Raw genomic sequence first — 19919 nt, 5'->3', positions numbered from 1 at the left:
GTGGTGAGTTGGCCATTGGGGTGAAGCAGAGCTGGAAGAATCCACCAGGAGTGTAGGCGGTAGGGCCTAGCCAGGGACTTATGCCTCTGAGAGTGACAGGATTTAGGTACTGCCTCTTAAGTGAGTGAGGTGCCCTGTGAATCCCACTGATCTTGCCCAGTAGTAGGAGGACCCAGAGACTCTCTGCCAACCTGACTAGGAAGGACCTAGTCGCCCTCTCCATTCCTACCCCCTGTAACAGAACCCCTTAAGGTCGCCAGATACATCTGCGCCAAAAGACTTCATCTGTCAACTGAGAACTGAAACCTAACTTTAAGAACTAAGACTGCATGACAAGAGCGAGCTGTAAGCCTTGAATGCCAGAGCTGAGACTGCGTGTCCAAGCTACCCTAGTGAACAAACTACTAAGCCGATTGCCAAGTCACCGGGGATCGACCAGGTACTAGCGCTGTGTCCCCCGCGCTCCCTGCCCTGGTCTGGGACCCCCGGCAGCGTGCTCCGCTGAGCACCATATCCCCATCCTTAATTTGAGCCCCCCCCTGCGACGACGAAGCCAGCGCACTCACCGCCGCGGCCTGGAGGCCTGGAGAAGTGCCCTGCTGTATCACGAGGCCCAGGAAAAGCCCGGGGCCCCGTCGCTGCCGTCGCAGCTGTGTGAGGAGGTGCGCAAGGTCGGGCCGAGTTCCCCCAACGTCGTGAGGACGGACGCCTGCTGACGCCGAGACGGAGGTAAGCCCGGAGGCCGAGATCCCCCCTGGTGCGCCCCCTGCTGGTCCGGAAACCACACCGCACCTGGCCCGGGTTGTCCCCTCCGTGGGAATCCCCTCCCCTGCCTGCGCGACGGAGAGACCCCGCCGAGGGATCCTGTCCGTGTCCCCCCTTCTGTGTTACTGAGCGCGGTGCTCTGTGAACTGCACCGGAGCATAGGGACTCGCTCGTCAAGTCCAGTAATCCTCCCCGCTGGAAGCCGTTCAAGGTACTGACTGACATTACTCTCGTGTGGCGCTTCACGCCACCGACTCTGCTTCCTCAGCCGGAGAGACCGGGACGGCGAGTAACCCCATGTGTTATATGCACTGCTCGAAAGAAATTACATGCCAAGGAGTGCAAGTAGCGCATTGTGTTATATGCTCTGCTCGAAAGTAATTACATGCCAGGGAATGCGAGTAGCGCATTGTGTTATATGCTCTGCTCGAAAGTAATTATATGCCCAGGAATGCGAGTAGCGCACTGTGTTATATGCTCTGATCGAAAGTAATTACATGCCCAGGAATGCGAGTAGCGCATTGTGTTATATGCTCTGCTCAAAGGTAATGATATGCGACTGATTACGAGTAACGCGTTGTGTTAAATGTTCTACGCAAACGTATCCACATGCAACTGATTGCGCGTAGCGCTGTGTTTATATGCCTTGCTTCACAGTACTAGGGGCCATTGATCACGAGGAGCGCTCAGTTCGACAGGCGCCATGTTGATGAACCCAATGTTCCCCCTTACAAGTATAACGCTGTGTTAGACGGCCTGTTCAGGGAAAGAGTTTACCTAAGCGCGCACAGCGCTAGAATCGCGTGGGTACATGAACGAGGTTAGGCACTGCATAGATATCACCCAGAGTGTCGAATGTAATGTTACGATGGTATTATGATTCATGTATTACCTTGTTATTTCCTGAACTGCAACTGACCAGCTATACTTGGATAAACTTGAAGTATTTGCATAATTTAAACGGTGTGGCGTCCCTTATTGTGTGTGACTCTAGTCCATGAGAAGCGTGTGGTGTATGGTTGCTTAACACATAGCCCTCTGGGTGCCCGACCGGCTCGCGCCACGCTACCGCCTATAGGGCCTGGTGACCCCAGGTTCCTACAGGACAGTACTAAAAATTAGCATGTTAAAGAAGCACTAGTAACTACAGAGGAGAAATAAACACGCATACGTTTAAAGGGAAAAAAAAACAGAACGGTTGGTAAAAAAGAATAGATAGATCCAGAGTAGAAACAATAGGTAAACAGGCAAAAATAGGTACAGAGAATAAACAACATGTACATGCAACACCACAGATAGATGTTTTTCAGGGATAAAATGATAGGTCAGAAAACTGCTTTGTGGCCTATTAAGGTCAACATTAATTCATCAGTCTTTAGAGTGATGATTTACTTTTTTGATAGCTTTATTTGGCTGCCAAATGTCAAAGCAGAATCTTTCCTCGCCTGGCTGCTCAGAGTCACAAGAGCTTACATTCTCAGTAGTAACCATCTGGTCCAGCTCATGTTTAATATTTCCCATGGATCCCATATGTCAGGCGTGTTTATTTGACACACAATAACCCCACAGATATCTGTCTGTTGGTGCTATCAAAAGATTGGATGTTTATTGTTACCGAACTCCATGATATTACTTTTATTGATCTCAGAATGAATAAGCGATAAGCGACCCATGGGAACTTTAACCTGTGGCCATGGGCTTAAACAAAGCTCTCATCAGTGGATGGATTAGTCCCCTCAACCACCAGACTCGACTACTGGCTCATCCGATAAGTGGTATCATTCGCTGCACAAACTCATGAATGAGTCCGACAGCGAGATAAAATAACCAGCATTGAAAGCCAGCAAATGGAGATGCAGAGAAAAGGCGCAGTCATAGACAGTTACAGTAAGAATAAATGCAGGTACACTAAACAAACACATAATATGTGTATTTGTATACCGCACGTTTACCCAGAAGGGTATCTTGGTGCTGAATAACATGTTTATTGTTACCCTACTCAATGGTACGAATTTTATCGACCTCAGAATGATGAAACGCTGAATGGACCCGCCAGAATTTTAACATGTGACCCTGAGGTCAAACACAGACCCCTACAGTGGACGCATTAGCCCACTAAGCCTCCAGACCCATGTAGGTACAGTGATTAGATGCTAAATGTTTTCCATCTAATCTCACCCATCACCATTCTGAGCAAAAACTTACAAATTGATTATCTTTTTAGAGTTGCCTAAACAAATTAAAGTGCACCATTGCATACTGCACTTAACCCTCTACTTTTTCCATAGAATTCCAAGTAATGTCTCTTTAAACCAATTAGTTTCTACAGATACCCATCGGTTATCAAGACCTGATGATTTCTCTATGTTCTCTCTTGACTACTCATCTCTCCTCTATCCAACTCGCCGTCTTATATGTACAAGGTTGGATAATCTGCACCACTGCAAGCTTTGAAGCCTCCCTAACCATGGTTTACACCTGAGCCATATTCCTTCTGTACCTCTGTATTTCTCTTTGAATGCCGTTGGGGTAACTATAAGTCTCCTGCCTACTTGTCTCATGTCTGCTCACAGTTATGCCCTTCAATTGAAAGCTGCTACAGATTATTTTTTTTAAACCCATTCATGATCAGCATCATGATTCTTGTTGCCCGTCTACTCACTGGTTACTCTCTTTTACTAACCTAGGTCCTTCACTGTCTTCTTCCTTCCTTCACAACACTGGACCCAGTTTCTTAAACGTGGAGTACAGACCTGGGAGGGCGCTGCACTCAAGTAATGCTCGCATGCCATCAGTCCCCCATTTTAAAAGAAAACGTGGGGGGAGGGCAGGCTCCTTTATGTTGTAGCGTTATTAGGCCCAACAATACTTTTAATTTTATCTCCTTTCCCTGCCAATGATTCATACTTTTCTCTCGCTTGGTCCTCCGATGGATCTTGTTTAGTGCAGAGAGGGGTTGGATATAAAGGGACCCAACAGTCATCCAGTGAGGACCAGGAATTGGATAACTGAACTACATACTAGAAATCAGACTCCTGTAGATTACTCTCAATACAATACTATAAAGATAAAAGATTATCACTGCAAGCCCAAATCTCCTGAAGAAACGTAGGCAATCCAAAACCATACACCCTAAGAGCTCAGTTAAAACTAAACAGAACAATAGCATTAGTATTTGATGCTCTGAGATCTCTCTAATATGATCTCCTCTAGTCATTAGAAACCCCAAATTAGGAATGCACATTCACTCGAACAAAAATAATCATGATAACTGAGTCAATAAGGTAATTTAGTTTAGTAAATATTTAAGGTAAACAAGTGCATCAGTAAATTAGATTTATAAGACAATTTAGTCAAATTCTAATAAGACATAAAAAAATAAAGATACCAAAGCTCAAGAGTTCAGGAAGGGACATGAAACATGCCAGTTGAAGCAGTCTCCCAAGAAGGAAGAGACCGCTAAGCGCACACAGCGTATGCGTCATTTCAGGAAGGAAGCCAGGTATGTCCACATCGGGCAAGTTAAGATTGCCATGGAAAGTTCCGCAAATAATTATTTCCATAAGTAACAAAATAACCAGTACTCCATCCGTCCTTGCTGCAAAGTTCTGGAACCAAATGCCTCTTCTTCTGCGATCCATTACAGATGAAGCAACCTTTAAAAGATCCTTGAAAACCTACTTATTTAAGCTTTAATTTTACTGTTCACACACAACTGCTCCTCTGACCTCTGCCCGTTCTTTTATGCCAAGCGCCGGGACACTCCTTGATTAGCTGTGCGCTATATAAAAGCAAATCATTAATTCATTCATTCCTGCTCCATGTGGAGAAGTGTGGCTCAACGGTTAGAGCGGCAGACCTCGATGCAGAGCACTGGTCCGGGACCAGGGTTCGATTCCCGTCGCGGCAGGGTCTCGGGCTATAAATTCCTCAGACCTGATATTCTCGCCTCAGTGCCTATTCTAATCATGGGTCCCACGCTGCAACTCTGGGCAATAGCTTGCTTAATCTCCACAACGTCCCCAACTGGGATGCCTGGCTTCACCATGGGGGTGCCCAGGAGTGGACACTTCACACGGATAGCCAGGAAGGGTTCCTACAGCGGTATGAGTACAGCGCTGAGATACCCCTAGGGGTGATTCAGCGCTATATAAGCACATACACATTTACATTTACATTTTATGCCTACTTTACTGCTGTGATCTCCAACATATTTTCTACTTTTTCTTCCCCTACCTGATTTCTCTCTGCTTCCTCTACATCTGACTCAGTCTTTGGCCTGGTGCCTGACTCTCTTTTTGCTTTTACCTCTTCTCTCCTGTTTCTGAATCTAAGATGTGTTTCACCCTTCAAACATCTAAGCCCTCCCTTGTTCCCTTACTAAAAAATATTGATGCATATATTTTTTTCTCAACTTTCTGCTTTCTTCATGACACTATCTTTTCTTACTAGTACAGTTCGGTTTTCGTCCCATTAACTCTAATAAAACTGTTCTGCTTTCCATCTCTAACTTTCTACTCCATTCATGGCCCAATAAACACTCTTCTATTACAATGCTTTGCTCTTTTGGCACAGTGGATCATCCTTTTCTTCTTACTTCCATCTGTGTCCTGTGAATTCTGTACTTAAGTATGGGTTTTTTCTTTCCTCTCTGGGTGTTTATTTCCAGTGTTCTGGAAATGTTTGGTTTCTGCACTCATATCACCTCAGCATAGAGTTCCCCAAGTTCCATTTCGTGGACATCTTCACTCTCTCCTTTCCATTACTTTTTCTTCTATTATTTATTTTCATGGCCTGGATTCCCATGCTATACAGACGGCAGACACTCGGATGTTATTTTCTTTTGGGCCTTTTTGTCGACAGCCATTCAGGAACATGTTTGTTCTTATCTTCTTGCTATTAAGGCCTGGATGGCCACTTGCCACTCTTTTTTTTTTTTATTAAATCCTTGTAAAACTGAAGTTCTTTTTTCCTGGTTCACCCATCAAGTACCAGTCTGTGTCTGGTTTCCTTTCCTCCCTTCTCTCTCCTTTAATCTTCCTCTGCACTGAACCTCGGATTTCTGTTCAACTCTCCTTGGGATCTGGCTCCTCAGATAGCCAATGCGGGAAAATAATGCTGATGTAATATATTTTAACATCCAGAAAATCAAATCACTTATTCCCTTCTTGTCTCTAAAACTACTGCTGTAATGTCTGGTCTTTTTTCACTTTAATGATTGTTTTTCTCTTTATTTGGGTTTAACCATATACTTAACATTTCCTCTTTAAATAAATCAGAACTCCTGGGAGTGACTTATTTTTTCTTCTCCTTCTCCTCTTTCTCATCTCTATACCACTTTTTACATGTATCAACTACACTCACTACCTATCTAGCTTCTGGGTAAATTCCTAATTGTCAGCTGTGTTCTTCTTTAGGTATGTTGTCTTCTCCTCGCCACTCTTGTATGTTTCTTCTGTCTTTTGAACTCTTGGCTATGGATCCAACTCTGTTTTGTGTTCAGATATGCCTCCTCGTTATCTTCATTCAAGTCCGTATTGAAAGGGCATCCGTTGGATAACTGGTACCAGTAGGAAAGTTCCCATTTTTGGATGTTACCCCCTATTTTATGCCCGACATCTGATGCAACCTCACTTAATGTGCCCTCGGTCCCTGCCAATCGGGCTCCCAAGGCCTGTGTTCTTTCCAAAAACTGCACCTCTGTACCTACAATTGGCACATCTCTGGTCACAGGTAAGCCCCTTGTAAAAAATACCAAGGGTACTGTGATACAGGACAAAGGTGGTGAGATGCACTCCCGTGTAATCCAATTTCATTTTTCGTTTTTCATGTTTTTATTTCTTCATTTCGCCTTGTGAAGGCGTGCATGCTTGTTAGCGCTCCGCCCAATTGCGCTGCAATTATAAAGCCGAACATGAAGGAGCCACATGGTTCCCTTCCAAGCTGCACTGCCTAACGAATCCAATGAATCAAATGTATATTTCACTCCTTAGTTAATCCATATTTCACTTCCTTTTTATTCTTCTTTTTCACCCTTAATTTATTCAATCCATTTTACTCATTTTCTTCACCATTCAGGATTTTTTACAAAATACACAGGATCATCAGATGTTCTACACGCCACGATTTATTAAAAATACCCAATGCATTTCGGGACAACCCTTCATCAGGGGTATCTAGAAAAAATCATTTAAAACAACCGTCAGTCCATTAACGCTCGTGATACATGAACTCGAAATAACTCATTATAAATTCTAATTACTTAAACAGTAATTAATTACACATTTCAATGAAATTGCAACAAAACGAATTTGCCCACGATAATTATGTCCACATAATTCATAATCTCGCCGGTTAGGACGGAAGGTTCATTCATGATACAGGACAAAGGTGGTGAGATGCACTCCCGCGCTAACAAGCATGCACGCCTTCACAAGGCGAAATGAAGAAATAAAAACATGAAAAACGAAAAATGAAATTGGATTACACGGGAGTGCATCTCACCACCTTTGTCCTGTATCATGAATGAACCTTCCGTCCTAACCGGCGAGATTGCACCCAGATTGAAAACGGTGTTTTAAACATTGATTAAAGTGAGATCTGTATATAGGGTGAACTACATGGACCACACAGGAGTGATGTTTTCATGTCACGCACAAGCATAATTACATGGACCCAATAACTCTGATTATGAATTATGTGGACATAATTATCGTGGGCAAATTGGTTTTGTTCATACCATTTTATACATATAATTTTCTATCAATTGTTTAGTACTTGAAGTGGCATTGATTCAATTAAAAGCGCAATGTATAATAAAAGATTTGCCTTGGACATTCCCATAGGATTCTGGGACATTGAGTACGTTAGTGTGAAATAGTTAATACATCAGTTGAAATCCGGTTCACAGTTTAGTACGAGCATTAAGACATGTGACAGATCACCTGAGGGGAAGTATGGGTGTTTAAAAAGGGAGAAGAAAAAACTGCAAAAGACTGACAAGATATGACCCCGAACTAAGCTTTTAAAAGCTAGAAAAGCACATGCCAAGGTAAGCGCATTGTGGAAGCTGTTGGGAAGTTAGTGAAATAACAACATTAGATATCGATAAGCGTGGGTTCATGAGCGTATTCCAAGAGTTTTAGTGTTTTTTGGCATTAAGATAAAATGAGGGTTTTGGAGTTGAATACAGGGTTACGAGTTGTAAAGCAACTCTGCACACATATGCTGACATATGCAGAGCGCAGGGAGCAATGGGGTGACCAGATCATAGTTTAGGTTCCAATTAAGGATGCAATTTCATTGAAATGTGTAATTAATTACTGTTTAAGTAATTAGAATTTATAATGAGCTATTTTGAGTTCATGTATCACAAGCGTTAATGGACTGGCGGTTGTTTTAAATGATTTTTTCTTGATACCCCTGATGAAGGGTTGTCTCGAAATGCATTGGGTATTTTTAATAAATCGTGCCGTGTGGAACATCTGATGATCCTGTGTATTTTGTAAAAAATCCTGAATGGTGAAGAAAATGATTAAAATGGATTGAATAAATTAAGGGTGAAAAAGAAGAATAAAAAGGAAGTGAAATATGGATTAACTAAGGAGTAAAATATACATTTGATTCATTGGATTCGTTAGGCAGTGTAGCTTGGAAGGGAACCATGTGGCTCCTTCATGTTTGACCAAGGGTACTGTGACCAGGGGAGGCCTCTAAGGGCTTCAGCACCTATTGTGCCACCTTTAGAGGCCCTGTACCTTAACACCCACACACTGCCATTGCAGACTGCGTGTTTTGATGCAATGCTTGCGACCCACTGCCTGAGGCCTAGGTAAGCCCCCCTCTAGCAGGGTGCACTAGCCTCAGGTGAGGGTACAGTGGCATGAGCCCTGTACCCCTACAGTGTCTAAGTCAATTTTTAGACATTGTAAGTGTAGTAAAGCCATAACGAGTATATGGTCTGGGAGTTGGTCATTACGAACTCCACAGCTCCATAATGGCTTTACTAAAACCTGGGAAGTATGGTAGCAAACGTCTCAGCACATTAAACCCACCCTGATGCCAGTGTGAGATTAAATGTAAAATACACTCAGTGGGTATCTTAGAGGTGCTCCCTGAAAAATGATCAGCTCTGGTGTGGTTCCTGAATGGCTACCTGCCATTTGCCACCACTAGACAGGTTTCTGGACCCCTGGGTAGAGAGCCTCCACCCTCTGGGTTCAGAAACAAAGCCCATCCTGGGCAGAGGTGTCATGCCTACTCCCCAAGGATGGGCTGGGTCCATGAAGGGAAGGCTTCAAAGGCCTGACGCCTTTGGGAGCCGTCCCTGTCTTTTGCTGTCCCCAGCAACTGACTCACACCGGTTCTTCCCCTCGCTTTTGGGTGGGAGAATCGGCAGTAAAACCAAGCTAGGAAGAGAGGTGTGCCCACCTTTGCTAACCCCACCCCTCAGGTGGGGGAGGCGAGGTAAAGCACTCATCTCAGTCCCCTCCATCTTGAGGATGAGGGGACTCAGCCAATTAGGGAGAGGCTCATGCCCCCTCCCACTGGAGGCTGGCATAATAGCGTATGTAACCACCCCAAGGAAGGGACCCATTGTTCCCGACCTGCACACCCCTTTAAAATCCCCTAAATCTGGTACATGAGCACCAGTTTCGTTACAGATGGACACATTCATTTTTGTTAGGCACGGGGAGATTAAGTGATTTGCCCAGAATCACAGGTTATTGAGCGTCGTTGCCGAGACTGGAACCCGGTTCCCCAGTTTCGAGGTCAACCGCTCTAGCCATAAGGCTACATCCTCTCCCCAATTGTTTAAGGGATTTCGATGAATAGCACTATAATAAATCCTGTAGCGAAAAAAATACTTAATGCTCTCTGTATAGTAGGGTATGCTTTCTTTCCTTCCTGTGATTTCCTTAAAAATCATTAGGTGTGTTAGTTGAATCGAGACAATCAAACTATAGAAGCTCCAGAATCCATAGAAGCTCCAGAATCCACCGTCTAATAAATGAAAGCCCGGACTCAAAACAGGGTGCTCTGGTCAATGTAGATTCATTAGGAAACCTGGAAAACTGGTGTCTTGTTCGAAGGGGTCCAAGGCTTTATGTAGGCTCGGCCCAGATTTGCATTTACGGAGACTTGAAAATATGGAGCAGATTTGAAAATATGCATCACATGCAGATTACTCCCACCTTTTCAGTCACCATGCCTGCATCTTCTTTCCTCCTCCTCCTTCTCTCACCATTATGCTGTTTTGGGGGGATGGGAAGGAGATGAATAACAAGCAATAAAGCAGGGAGGGAAAGTAATGGGCAGGGTTTGTAGTCCTCCTACATGACGTACAGGCTGCTCATCTCCTTCGACTGCTACCAAATTAGGAGGGAGTTGAAAGAAAGGGTCAGGGGTAGAAGTTAGGGTGACAAAGGACCATTTCTAGAATTCGGCGGATGGGTTATTCTGTCACAATGTGACGGATAGGCCATTGGCCTTATTACAAGTGCATTCTATCCTGTTGCACTTGTAATAAGGCAGAGGTGACATCCGTCGCGTTGTGAAGGAGTACCTATCTGCCAAGCTCTTGATCAGGCTGATAATATGTATGCTGGGGGTGCCAAGCTGCTGAAGGCGTCGAATTGGACTGTTAGCCCCCCACCTCTATTCAGAAACGTTTGTGCTGGAAGAGAAATGTCTGCAAACATTTTACATTTGAAGTGTGCCTTAAATATAATAATATAATTCTCAGTGATAGCAGGAGTATTCTGCCACTCAGAAACAAAAATAATTTAGCTTTCACACTTTTTCGGCTTAAAATAGCTGATCCTAAGTGACTGTTAGCAGGTACACTTTCATAGCTGTCTGCTGTGAGCAGGGAGGTAAGCCAGGGCGGCTAATGTACCTCACCCGACTCCTCTGAATTTGCCCGTTTGCTACGTTCATCCAGGAAGCGGTCTCTCTTTGGAGTCTACTGGTATGGATGCAGCTTAGGAGGGTGAAACCCATTCTTTGTCGGTTCAGCTTAGCTTCTCTGTTGCCAGTATTTTGGTCGTGCTATCACATGACTCCCCCTGCCTTTGATTGGCCAACAAGCTTTCGCCAAGGGCAAGGGGAGAAGATATTTTAAAATCTTCAAGAGGACTGGATGATGAAAAGACGCTAGTTTGGACTAACTACAGGAAACCCCTTGATGGGGTAGCCTACAATCAACCCAGGGACATAATAAGGAGTTTGAGGGCCCTGGGCCAAATGTATTTTGAGGGCCCCTGTTCAGGACTGCTTTAAATGTATGATCCAATGCCAGCACTTTAATGTCTTTTTAGGTCTCGCCTGGCGTAAGACTGCGCAGACATGCGCAGTCTTGCTGTCGAGATTTAATGACTTTAGGAGATTTCGCTAGTGGGCTTAAGCCCCGCCCCTCTTTTCCATTTGCTGGCGTCACCGTTTATGCTAAACGGTGGCCAGCCATTGGAAAAGAGCGTCCAGTGACGTACAATTTTCTCTTTTAGAGCTGTCCCAGTTGGACTGGCTGCCCCGACTTACTGCTGGCGTAAAAGGTTTTTTTTATCTTTATGGGGCGGGACGCTCTAAAAGAGAGTTGTTGTTGGCGTTGCAGCGTGCGCGGCGGTGGAGGGCTCTCTCCCTGCAGCTCACAGAGCAGCCCGCCTGTTGCGCCCTCCCTGCCCGTCCTCCTCCTGTCCCAATCCCCATTTCCTCTCCCAGCAAGCTTGTTGGTGGTGATTTGCCCAGTATCACAGGATGCTTGATGAGCCGACGCTCCAGCCTAGTTCCCCAGCTCCGAGGTCTGCAGCTCTGGTCGTTAATGCCATACCCTCTCACCTTTGGAGACGGGTGGCAGGCAGATCCTCCTACCTGACCCACGAAAGGTGCTGGTAGAGCGTTCGCGCATATCCGACTGGCTCATTGTCCTCATTCTTTTCCCCTGTTTTATGTACCACAAGAACACACGCACCCCCTCCCCCTGTTGTTGACAAGCATATTTCTCCTGCGATGTAAGTGGTGTTGCCCCGCCCCCCCGCCTCCTGCTGTCCCGTAGCCCCGGTGCAGGTGCAGCGTCATGACAAACAATTGAGAAGCGGCCAACCCTAACCCTTCGGCTCTTTCACACATCGATCTTCGGCATCCAATAGCAGCCTGCTGCCACCTCCAACATGGCCGCCATGGTGGGGCCCCCAAGCTCCCGCACCTCTGAGAGCGTGAAACCAAGTCACGCACAACATGGCTTCCTGGGACTACCAAGCAACTTGACTAGCAATCCCCAGTGCATTGTGGGTGGTGTCACTGACAGGTGAGACTGATAACAACAAGAGAAGAAGTCCTTGACACTGTTTGCTCACCGGCGGGCGGGGCACCTCCCGTGAGGTACAGCCATTTGGCTAGTTTAGGGCTTTCACATATTTGTCCTCCCCCAGGCTATGTGCTTACGTAGTGCATCCTGCCGGTAATGCAGCAGTCACCCATATAACAACACCCTTCCTTACCAAATCCGGAAGCGTGCGGTCAGTGGAGGCCAGTAGGCATGTTTGACTGGCACTATCTATGAACTGCAAAAGCTGTGTGCAGGTCGTTACTTGTGAATACATTTTGCATCTTTGAACTCTATGGGTGAATGTCTCTACTTATTTTAAGGTTAGTGTTTTGTCGATAAATGTGTGCATTGGTTTGGTAACATGAGAAGGGCCCTCGCACTTCGGGTGAGATAACTAGCTATGGAACAAGAGGTGGCAGATGTAAGACCCGCTTAACTAAACAGATAATTATATTAGTGAATTTACCAGTCGAATGTTGAAGTACCGGAGATGTCCACAGTAAAAACGCAGTTTCCCCCAGTTTTATAATAGCGCGAACTCGGCCCGAAGGTGCGGCTCTTTACATATGCACTAATTACATTACACAAGGCCACTTTCATTTGGTTTTTTGGGAGGCACGAGGAGGTTACGTGATTTGCCCAGAATCACAGGATGTTGAGCCGATGCTGAAATTCGCACCTGGTTACCGGTTACAAAGTTGGTAGCTCTGACTGTGACGCCACATTCTCTCCCCTATCCACCTGATCACATATCTGGTATGAGACCTAAGTGAGACTGACAAATGGGAATAGAAAAGTTTGAGAACATGATGTCATTCAAGGCATGTCTTCGAAAATGATTGCATGTTCACACTCAGTGTGTAATTTAATATCTTCCGTCCAGCAGAGTTAAAGTATATTAAAAAGATTTTTTTAAATGTTTTTTCCGATTCATAACCCTACGATAAAAACATCTAGTGTTGGCAAAGCCAATATATCTTGCCTGTAAAAGGATGAGCTATTGGCTTTACCAAGGGTTGTTTGTACTTGCACAACAGCTTCAATTGACTGCATGGCCAACTCATCCCTTCATCCTTCTGGGGTCGAAAACATGTGTGCCATACAGTTGTGATCTCTCTTAGACAAAATGATCAATTTAAAGTGCAGACTACTTGCTGCAATTTGCTTATTTTATGGGCATAAAGAACAGTAGTCCTCGGCATCGCAGCACCTTTTTAAAGAGGATTTTCTGGTTCAAGGGGTTGGAGGACCGGTACCAGAAGCCTGTGACACTGAAGAAATATAAAAACAAGCATTAAAAATGCAATAGGTCTCGCCTTTCATTAAGTTAAAGCCATTTGCTATGCTATACAATACCATTAGCAAAGCAAATGGCTTTATTAAGTTAAAGCCATTTGCTTTGCTAAGGGTATTATATAGCAAAGCAAATGGCTTTAACTTAATAAAAGGCGAGGCCTATTGCATTTTCAATGCTTGTTTGACCAGGTCACTGACAGTCCACAGGCACACTCATCCAAATTTTAAATGTGTTTACATCTAATATTCAGATAAAGTTACGTTTGTTTTTACTATTGTAACCCAGCAGCAGCTCACTGATATTGCTGCAAATAATCTCTCTGACTCTCTCCCATTCCTCATATGTGAGGTCCTGTTTTGATCTAAAATAAACTTTTTTGTGTGGATACTGCATGCAACCTCGGCATTTCTCTGTAAAATGCCTTTTAAAGACGCTCACATCACCCCCATTAAATATAAATTAGATCAAAGCGGATTTTAAAACATTCTGTTTAAGAATGATTCAAGGTCATCAGGGCAAAATTCTGCAGGAAAGATCTGACTATCAGGGGGGCCCTGAAAGGCTGGGGCACTGGGCCAATGCCCACTTTGCCCATGCCTTAAAACGTGTCTGGATCAACCACTGTACATAGAGACACCTAAAAAGCCGACAGGTGGTGGAAAAGGCACATATTGGTGGTCCAAAAAAATGTATACCATAACAACTTAAACAAGAGAGGCTGGCTTGTTTCCAGAGAGCCCTGTGACTGACGCAAGGCCGGGGGATCAGATCACACTCTGGCATGTTTGTGCCATTCCATTCCAAACACATGACACCAGGTCAGGCTCCAGCTCTTACATGGAGCAGGATTCTTATTGTAAATACACACCACTCCACGCAGGGTGGCAGAGGGAAGAAAAACGAGGGTAAAACCTCACGCAAAAATATACATTCCAAATGGTAGGACCACCTCCTACCCATCCTGCTGAGGGTTGCATCCTTGAATCAAAAGGGATATCATACACTTATGTTCATTTGTTTCTCTTTGGCCACTAATTTCCCCAGACCATTGTTCAAATGTCTGTGTCCCCTAAGCAAAGCCACCAGACACTTTCCTATGACAGTCACTCCTCATTGCTGGAATGAAATACAGACCAATTGGACGTCTAGTCAGTACAGGCATATGCTGAATGCGCACGTGCCCTGATGTAATTGATGCACAGTAAAGAGTGTTTCCAAGAAGGCTGCCTGTTCCAAAATGCCACTGCTTCGCATAAAGCCGGCTGCAGTTCAGCTGGTGAAAAAAGGCCGCGTTTGTGGTAAGATGGTATACTTCACTGATAACTAACGTTGTAATCGGAACCCCGTTTATTTGGCATATATAGAATCAGGGCTTTGTCGAGTCAGACTCAGTCTTAGGACTTTTCCTGACCTATTTGGATGGCCTCTGACGTGCTCCCTTAAGTGGTATTCACCTCCGTACACCCCTCAGACACCGGGAAAAAGTATCAGGATAGTGAATAATTTGATTCCCGTGCCACAGTTGTGAATGATACGGTCACAATGATACAAACACAAGGTTTGTGAGGTACAGTTTGTTTAGTCTAGGCGTAAACATGTAATATGCAGCCTTTGGGCAGACATATAATTAGGAGGGGCAACATCAGCCTCCGTCCCCTTCACGGTCTGTGTCCTGGCCTCTGCTACTGTTTTTTCACCCTCCCTCCGAACTTCTGCCTTCAATGTCCTCGCGGTGTGTGCACCAGAAGTATCTTGATGCGAATGTAAGACGCAGTGTGCATTCCTGACAACACGACCTCTCCCCTCTACTAAATGATAACTCACAGAGACCAGTCCTTGCAGGGTAATAAGTGTTTCCAGAGATTTGCTAATGAGTAGCGGACACGAGGAAAGAGTTTCAGAACTTGGTGAGGGAGAAATAGGGCCAGGTTTGAACTTGTCCAAGAGAGGTTCCTCTTCAAGGGTTTCTTCAATATCTTACAATTCATCAGTGGAAGAATGTTTGCAAGGATCTCCATTCAGCATGCAGAAGTAGGAGTGGCAAATAAGTATGTGCCACCCCTCCACAATGTGGTCATGAAGGCCGTTAAGTAAGTTATTTCGTAGCACATTAGGTCAAAAGGAGGATCATCATTCCAAGAGCTTTTCAGTCACGCCAGTACATGATCACCTTGTTATAACCTGGAAGATCTGGCTCTGCTTCTCCGGTCTGCATATTCTTTCATGGTCCCTTTCACAGAGTGAGCGTGAAGTCTGGCAGCTAAATGAATGAGACAAAACTCTGAAGTGACTTGTGGGATTTTGGATCTAAGCTTATTCTGAAGAAGAGTTCCACAGGTGATTTGCCCCTATGTGGATTATCGCCATAACGTGTCGGGGTCCGTAGTAGCACTTCTGAGACTGCTCTCATGACCTTGTCCAAATGCGTGGCATTTTTCAGGGTGGCCATGAATTGCTCCATTATACCTTTTGCTTGAGGCCATTGTGGTGTCTTTTGATAGCGCAGTTCAGCCAAGTTTGTGAAATATGTACCATTGATTGGCCGACCATTGGCTGACTTTAGTGGCAGGAAAGCTAAACATGGAAAGCAATTTATCGAGAGCAGATGTGACCGTATCGCCAGCAGTTCTGGTAATGGCCACAACTTCAGAGATACATAAGAACTAATCCATGCCAACGGGATGCTGAGCGATAGGTCCTTAGATATCCACGCAAGTTCCACCTATATTTCCTGTGGCAATTCTGACATCTTCAAGGGGAATGTCTTTTTCCAAAGACATCTCCACTTGTAGACGAGGCAAGTGGTCCAGTAATCAGTGACAAAGGTCTTAAGCTTGTGGAAGTTTAGACCTCACCAGTGGGGGGTGCTTAATAATAAGCACCAAGGCTGCAGAGCACAGGCTGTCGCTGAACCTATGTGGCCTAGCAGGACTCTGACTTTAGCAACGCACAACAGATTCGCTGGTGTACATGATTGCCTCAATCAACTTGTCCGGTGACCTTTAATAGTGAGTAAGCGCATTATTTTTCAACCATGTTTGTGTATAAGGGAATGCTGTTTTCCTTCCTGAAAGTAATATTCTAGGCATTGACGAGTATTTGTTCAAATGTAAATAACATTGACATCTAATGAATACGTTACAGGGAATCCAAGATTTGAGTAGCTGCATGGCTCCAGACAAGCCAATTCCATAAAGAATGTAAATGATCAGTTGAAGGTAAGACCACTTTAGATGAACATTTAGAAATGAAAATTGCCAGAGATGATTCAGAGGCTAGCAAGCAGGATTGCTGACTCGGGTCAATGACAATAGACCAGCCCTGTTGAGTCCTGCCAGGCTGGCATCCTTTATAGAAATGTCGACAATCTCAATAAAAAACAAGCAATTAACAAACAATCATGGCTGCTCCGATACTACGCTACAGTCCTCCTTTACCTCTAGAAAACCAAAGTCCTTAGTGTATTATAGTTTTACTGTACCGCAATGGCTAGCTTGTGACTTCTATGTGTGGTAGGCCAGTTTGGAATGTTAAATAAATATATACATAATGCATAGTACCGTTTAACAAAGGCCGGCCACTGCTATGTATGCATTTTTTACTTCTCTTTTATTGCAAACATATACCCGCCAGGTTTAGGGAGCATTTTTTTGTTTTTTCTAATTTTATTATTTTCCTTTATCATGCATATGCTTGGAGATTTTTGTGGGAGTTTTTTGTGTGGATTGGTGAAAGCATGAATGAGCAGGTTGGTAGAAGAATGAATGCATGAGTGTAAGGTAAGTGTCAGAAATTACGTAGAATTAATAATTTGGTGCCTAAACTCCGCGTCTGAATAGGAACATTCGCTGACGAGCCAGAACAATTGACAGTGGCAGTGCTTGTTTACTTTGTTGTTGCTGCAGCTGTTTGACTGTTTTTACTTTTTCACTCAGCAGGCAGGCTTTTTCAGTGTTTGAGTCAGGGCTCTGAAGGCAAGTGACACCTGCTAGCTGAGCCAATGTTTGTTTTACTTTTGCAATGTTGTTTGGTGTCGGCTAATGGCTTTCAAATCGAGGCCTGTTGGTTACCATTACTTGCTTCGACTGCAACTTCCACCCTGGGTTTCTTTTGTGTCTGGTGGTGTTATAAGCACGCACCAGTAACGTTGTGATTGTCCCGGCTTTTTTGGAACGCCCAATCTCTCTCCTTGACTTCTGCTGTGTGCTTCCTCCTCCTATAAGAAGAATTACCGTTTTGAACACCTCTGAAAAATTGGTATTGGACAAGGTTTTCTGGACTGTTATGTTCTCTTCATCCGTGAATTGATTTTTACCTTGCTTTGGTTTAATACTTTTCTATTTTAGATTGATGCGATGTTTTTTAAAGCTCTCCGATACATCTTCTAGGCTTAAGAAAAACAAGAGTAAATAGCCCTAATTTTGCAATAGGTATCCGCATATAGGTTCGCGGTGTGTTTGTGTGTGCACAAGCGCTTTGGGGATATGCGGATCCTTGCTTCAGTGCGTGTGTGTTTTGTGAACACACGTGTGGTTTGAGAGTTTGTGTATATCTGTAGTGCCTGTGCTGTGTTGGTATGTGCACGCGTGTGGTTAGAGAGTGTGGATATCTGTGGTGTTTGTAGGTGCACACGTGTGATTAGAGAGTGTGGATATCTGTGGTTTGAGAGTACCTGTATATCTTGGGTGCTTGTGTTTGTATGTGCACAGTTGCACAGTTTCATTTGAAAGTGTGGATATCTGCGGTGCTTGAGTTTGTATGTGCGCACGTGTGATTTGAGTGTGTTTATATCTGTGGTGCGTGTGTTTGTATGTGCGCACGTGTGATTTGAGTGTGTGTATATCTGTGGTGCGTGTTTGTATGTGCGCACGTGTGATTTTCATCTGCGGACCGTCGGGGCAGAGGGAGGGCATGTTTCCATTTTTACAAAGTCTGAGCTATAAATAACTGGTAAGAAGCGTAATCTGTGGTAAACTATCCTCTTATGCTGCCGGGTGGCGGGCTCTGAGGGGCGTGCAGGGCTCTCTCACTTTCCTCAGCTCGGGGCATGCACAGATGTGGGACGCTGGAGCACGTACACAGACCATCGCGCACAGTGGATTGTGACGGCGTACAGACATTAGTGGACGTCCACAGGTCCTTGTGCAACTGTGTGTGAGTTGGGACGTTTTCACGAATTGTCATAAGTTAGCAGGTGCCTGTACACAGACCATCATAGACGTGCACACATCCACGCTCTGACTAGACCGGGACCTTGTACTGCGACTTGGACACTGGCCCTCGCGGACGCACGCGCATCCTCGTGAAGTGGGCTGGGACATAAACACGCTCCGAGTAGCGGCGAATTCGGACTGTTTCAAGGACATTTGGAAACATTGAACCGTGCCCTCGCCCCGCAGCAGAGAACAGTAGCCACAGCTATGTGCCAGGAGATGTGCTGCTCCGGCACAGTGACCAGCCACCGAAGGCAGCCAACCTGAAGGCCTCAGTGACCCATCACCTCTTCCACAATGAGCCTCCTTCCTGATTGCGCGGGCCCCAGGGTGTCTGCCTGTTGGGCACTGGGGGCCGAGGAAAGGTGAGTGAATGCACGGGAGGAGGTGGGCTCTCATCCCCCTGAACTATTTTTTGAACCCCGAAGTTAATTGCCTGTAATTCTGTGGACTCATGCATTTGTTTGTTGGAATAATGTCATGGGCACATATTCCACAGGGCATCAATACCACCAGACCCCCCCCCCCCCACCCCTCTGAGGTCGATGAAGGTAATGGCAAATCTGTGGGGTGATAACTCTAAAGGGAGTAGTGTTTGCTATAAAAGTTACACCACCACCACTTCGGTCCGTCAGTGTGTGCTGAGATGTAACCATGATGGTTGTTTACAGTAATGTATGTTTTTCTAGGTCTGGCTCAGAGACCGCTTTAAGTTGAGTCTCTGTCTCATGTAATTAAAAACCGCTGAATACATCAACATGTCCATGGATAGAGAGTATTTGAAAACGCTCTCCCTTCATTAATCCATTTATCTATCAGCCACATTTTGCTTCAGCTCGCCACAGTATGGGGTACTTCATCCACTGGCGCAGTTACACTGTGAAAGACGGTATTGTCAGATCATGCCTACATCCACCTCAAAAGAAATGCACTTCTGTATCAGAATGTTGGCCAATGCTTTACTTTGCCAATGTTTTTATTTCCAGTCTTTAGTCTTTTTTAAGGTAGCCACCTGTGTTTAAACTATGTCCTCAGGTCAAAGTAATATCAAAGTCAGTATTACCTTTTCTTTGCACCAGTCGGAATCCTAATTTCGGGCAATGTGCATCAGCGCTAAAAAGAGTTGGTCTAAATAGACTTGCTTTCTAGGAAGCTTTATTCTGTTAAAGTAATTTGATACCTGAGGGCTAATTGTTCTTACTGTTAATTTTTTTGGTTACAAACATGTGGCCGCCATCCATAAGTGGTGCCAAGCTTTACTCTTCGCCTTTTAAAAAAAAAAAATTGTTTGTGGCATATGCTTCCAATAAAAAAGTAA

At 44.8% G+C, this 19919-nt stretch overlaps 1 protein-coding gene across 4 annotated transcripts in view; it reads left to right on the top strand.

Moving 5' to 3' along the window:
• The window catches only part of UCKL1 (uridine-cytidine kinase 1 like 1), a 317450-nt gene that overhangs the window by 101643 nt on the left and 195888 nt on the right, over positions 1-19919 (top strand). Inside the window, exon 1 of one of the 4 annotated variants that reach the window (XM_085619655.1) lies at positions 18355-18966. The exons of 2 other annotated variants lie outside the window; for them this stretch is intronic. In XM_085619655.1, coding sequence (XP_085475781.1) covers positions 18899-18966 — 68 coding nt within the window. In that variant the 5' untranslated portion in view covers positions 18355-18898. Of the gene's footprint in view, positions 1-18354; positions 18967-19919 lie in introns of those variants that run through there. One more of the 4 variants, XM_085619654.1, reaches the window with a different exon arrangement.

This window comes from Triturus cristatus, chromosome 7, assembly GCF_964204655.1.
Source record: "Triturus cristatus chromosome 7, aTriCri1.1, whole genome shotgun sequence".
Lineage (NCBI taxonomy): Eukaryota > Metazoa > Chordata > Amphibia > Caudata > Salamandridae > Triturus > Triturus cristatus.
The sequence above is the reverse complement of the archived record's forward strand: the minus strand, read 5'-3'. Positions and strand labels throughout refer to the sequence as shown.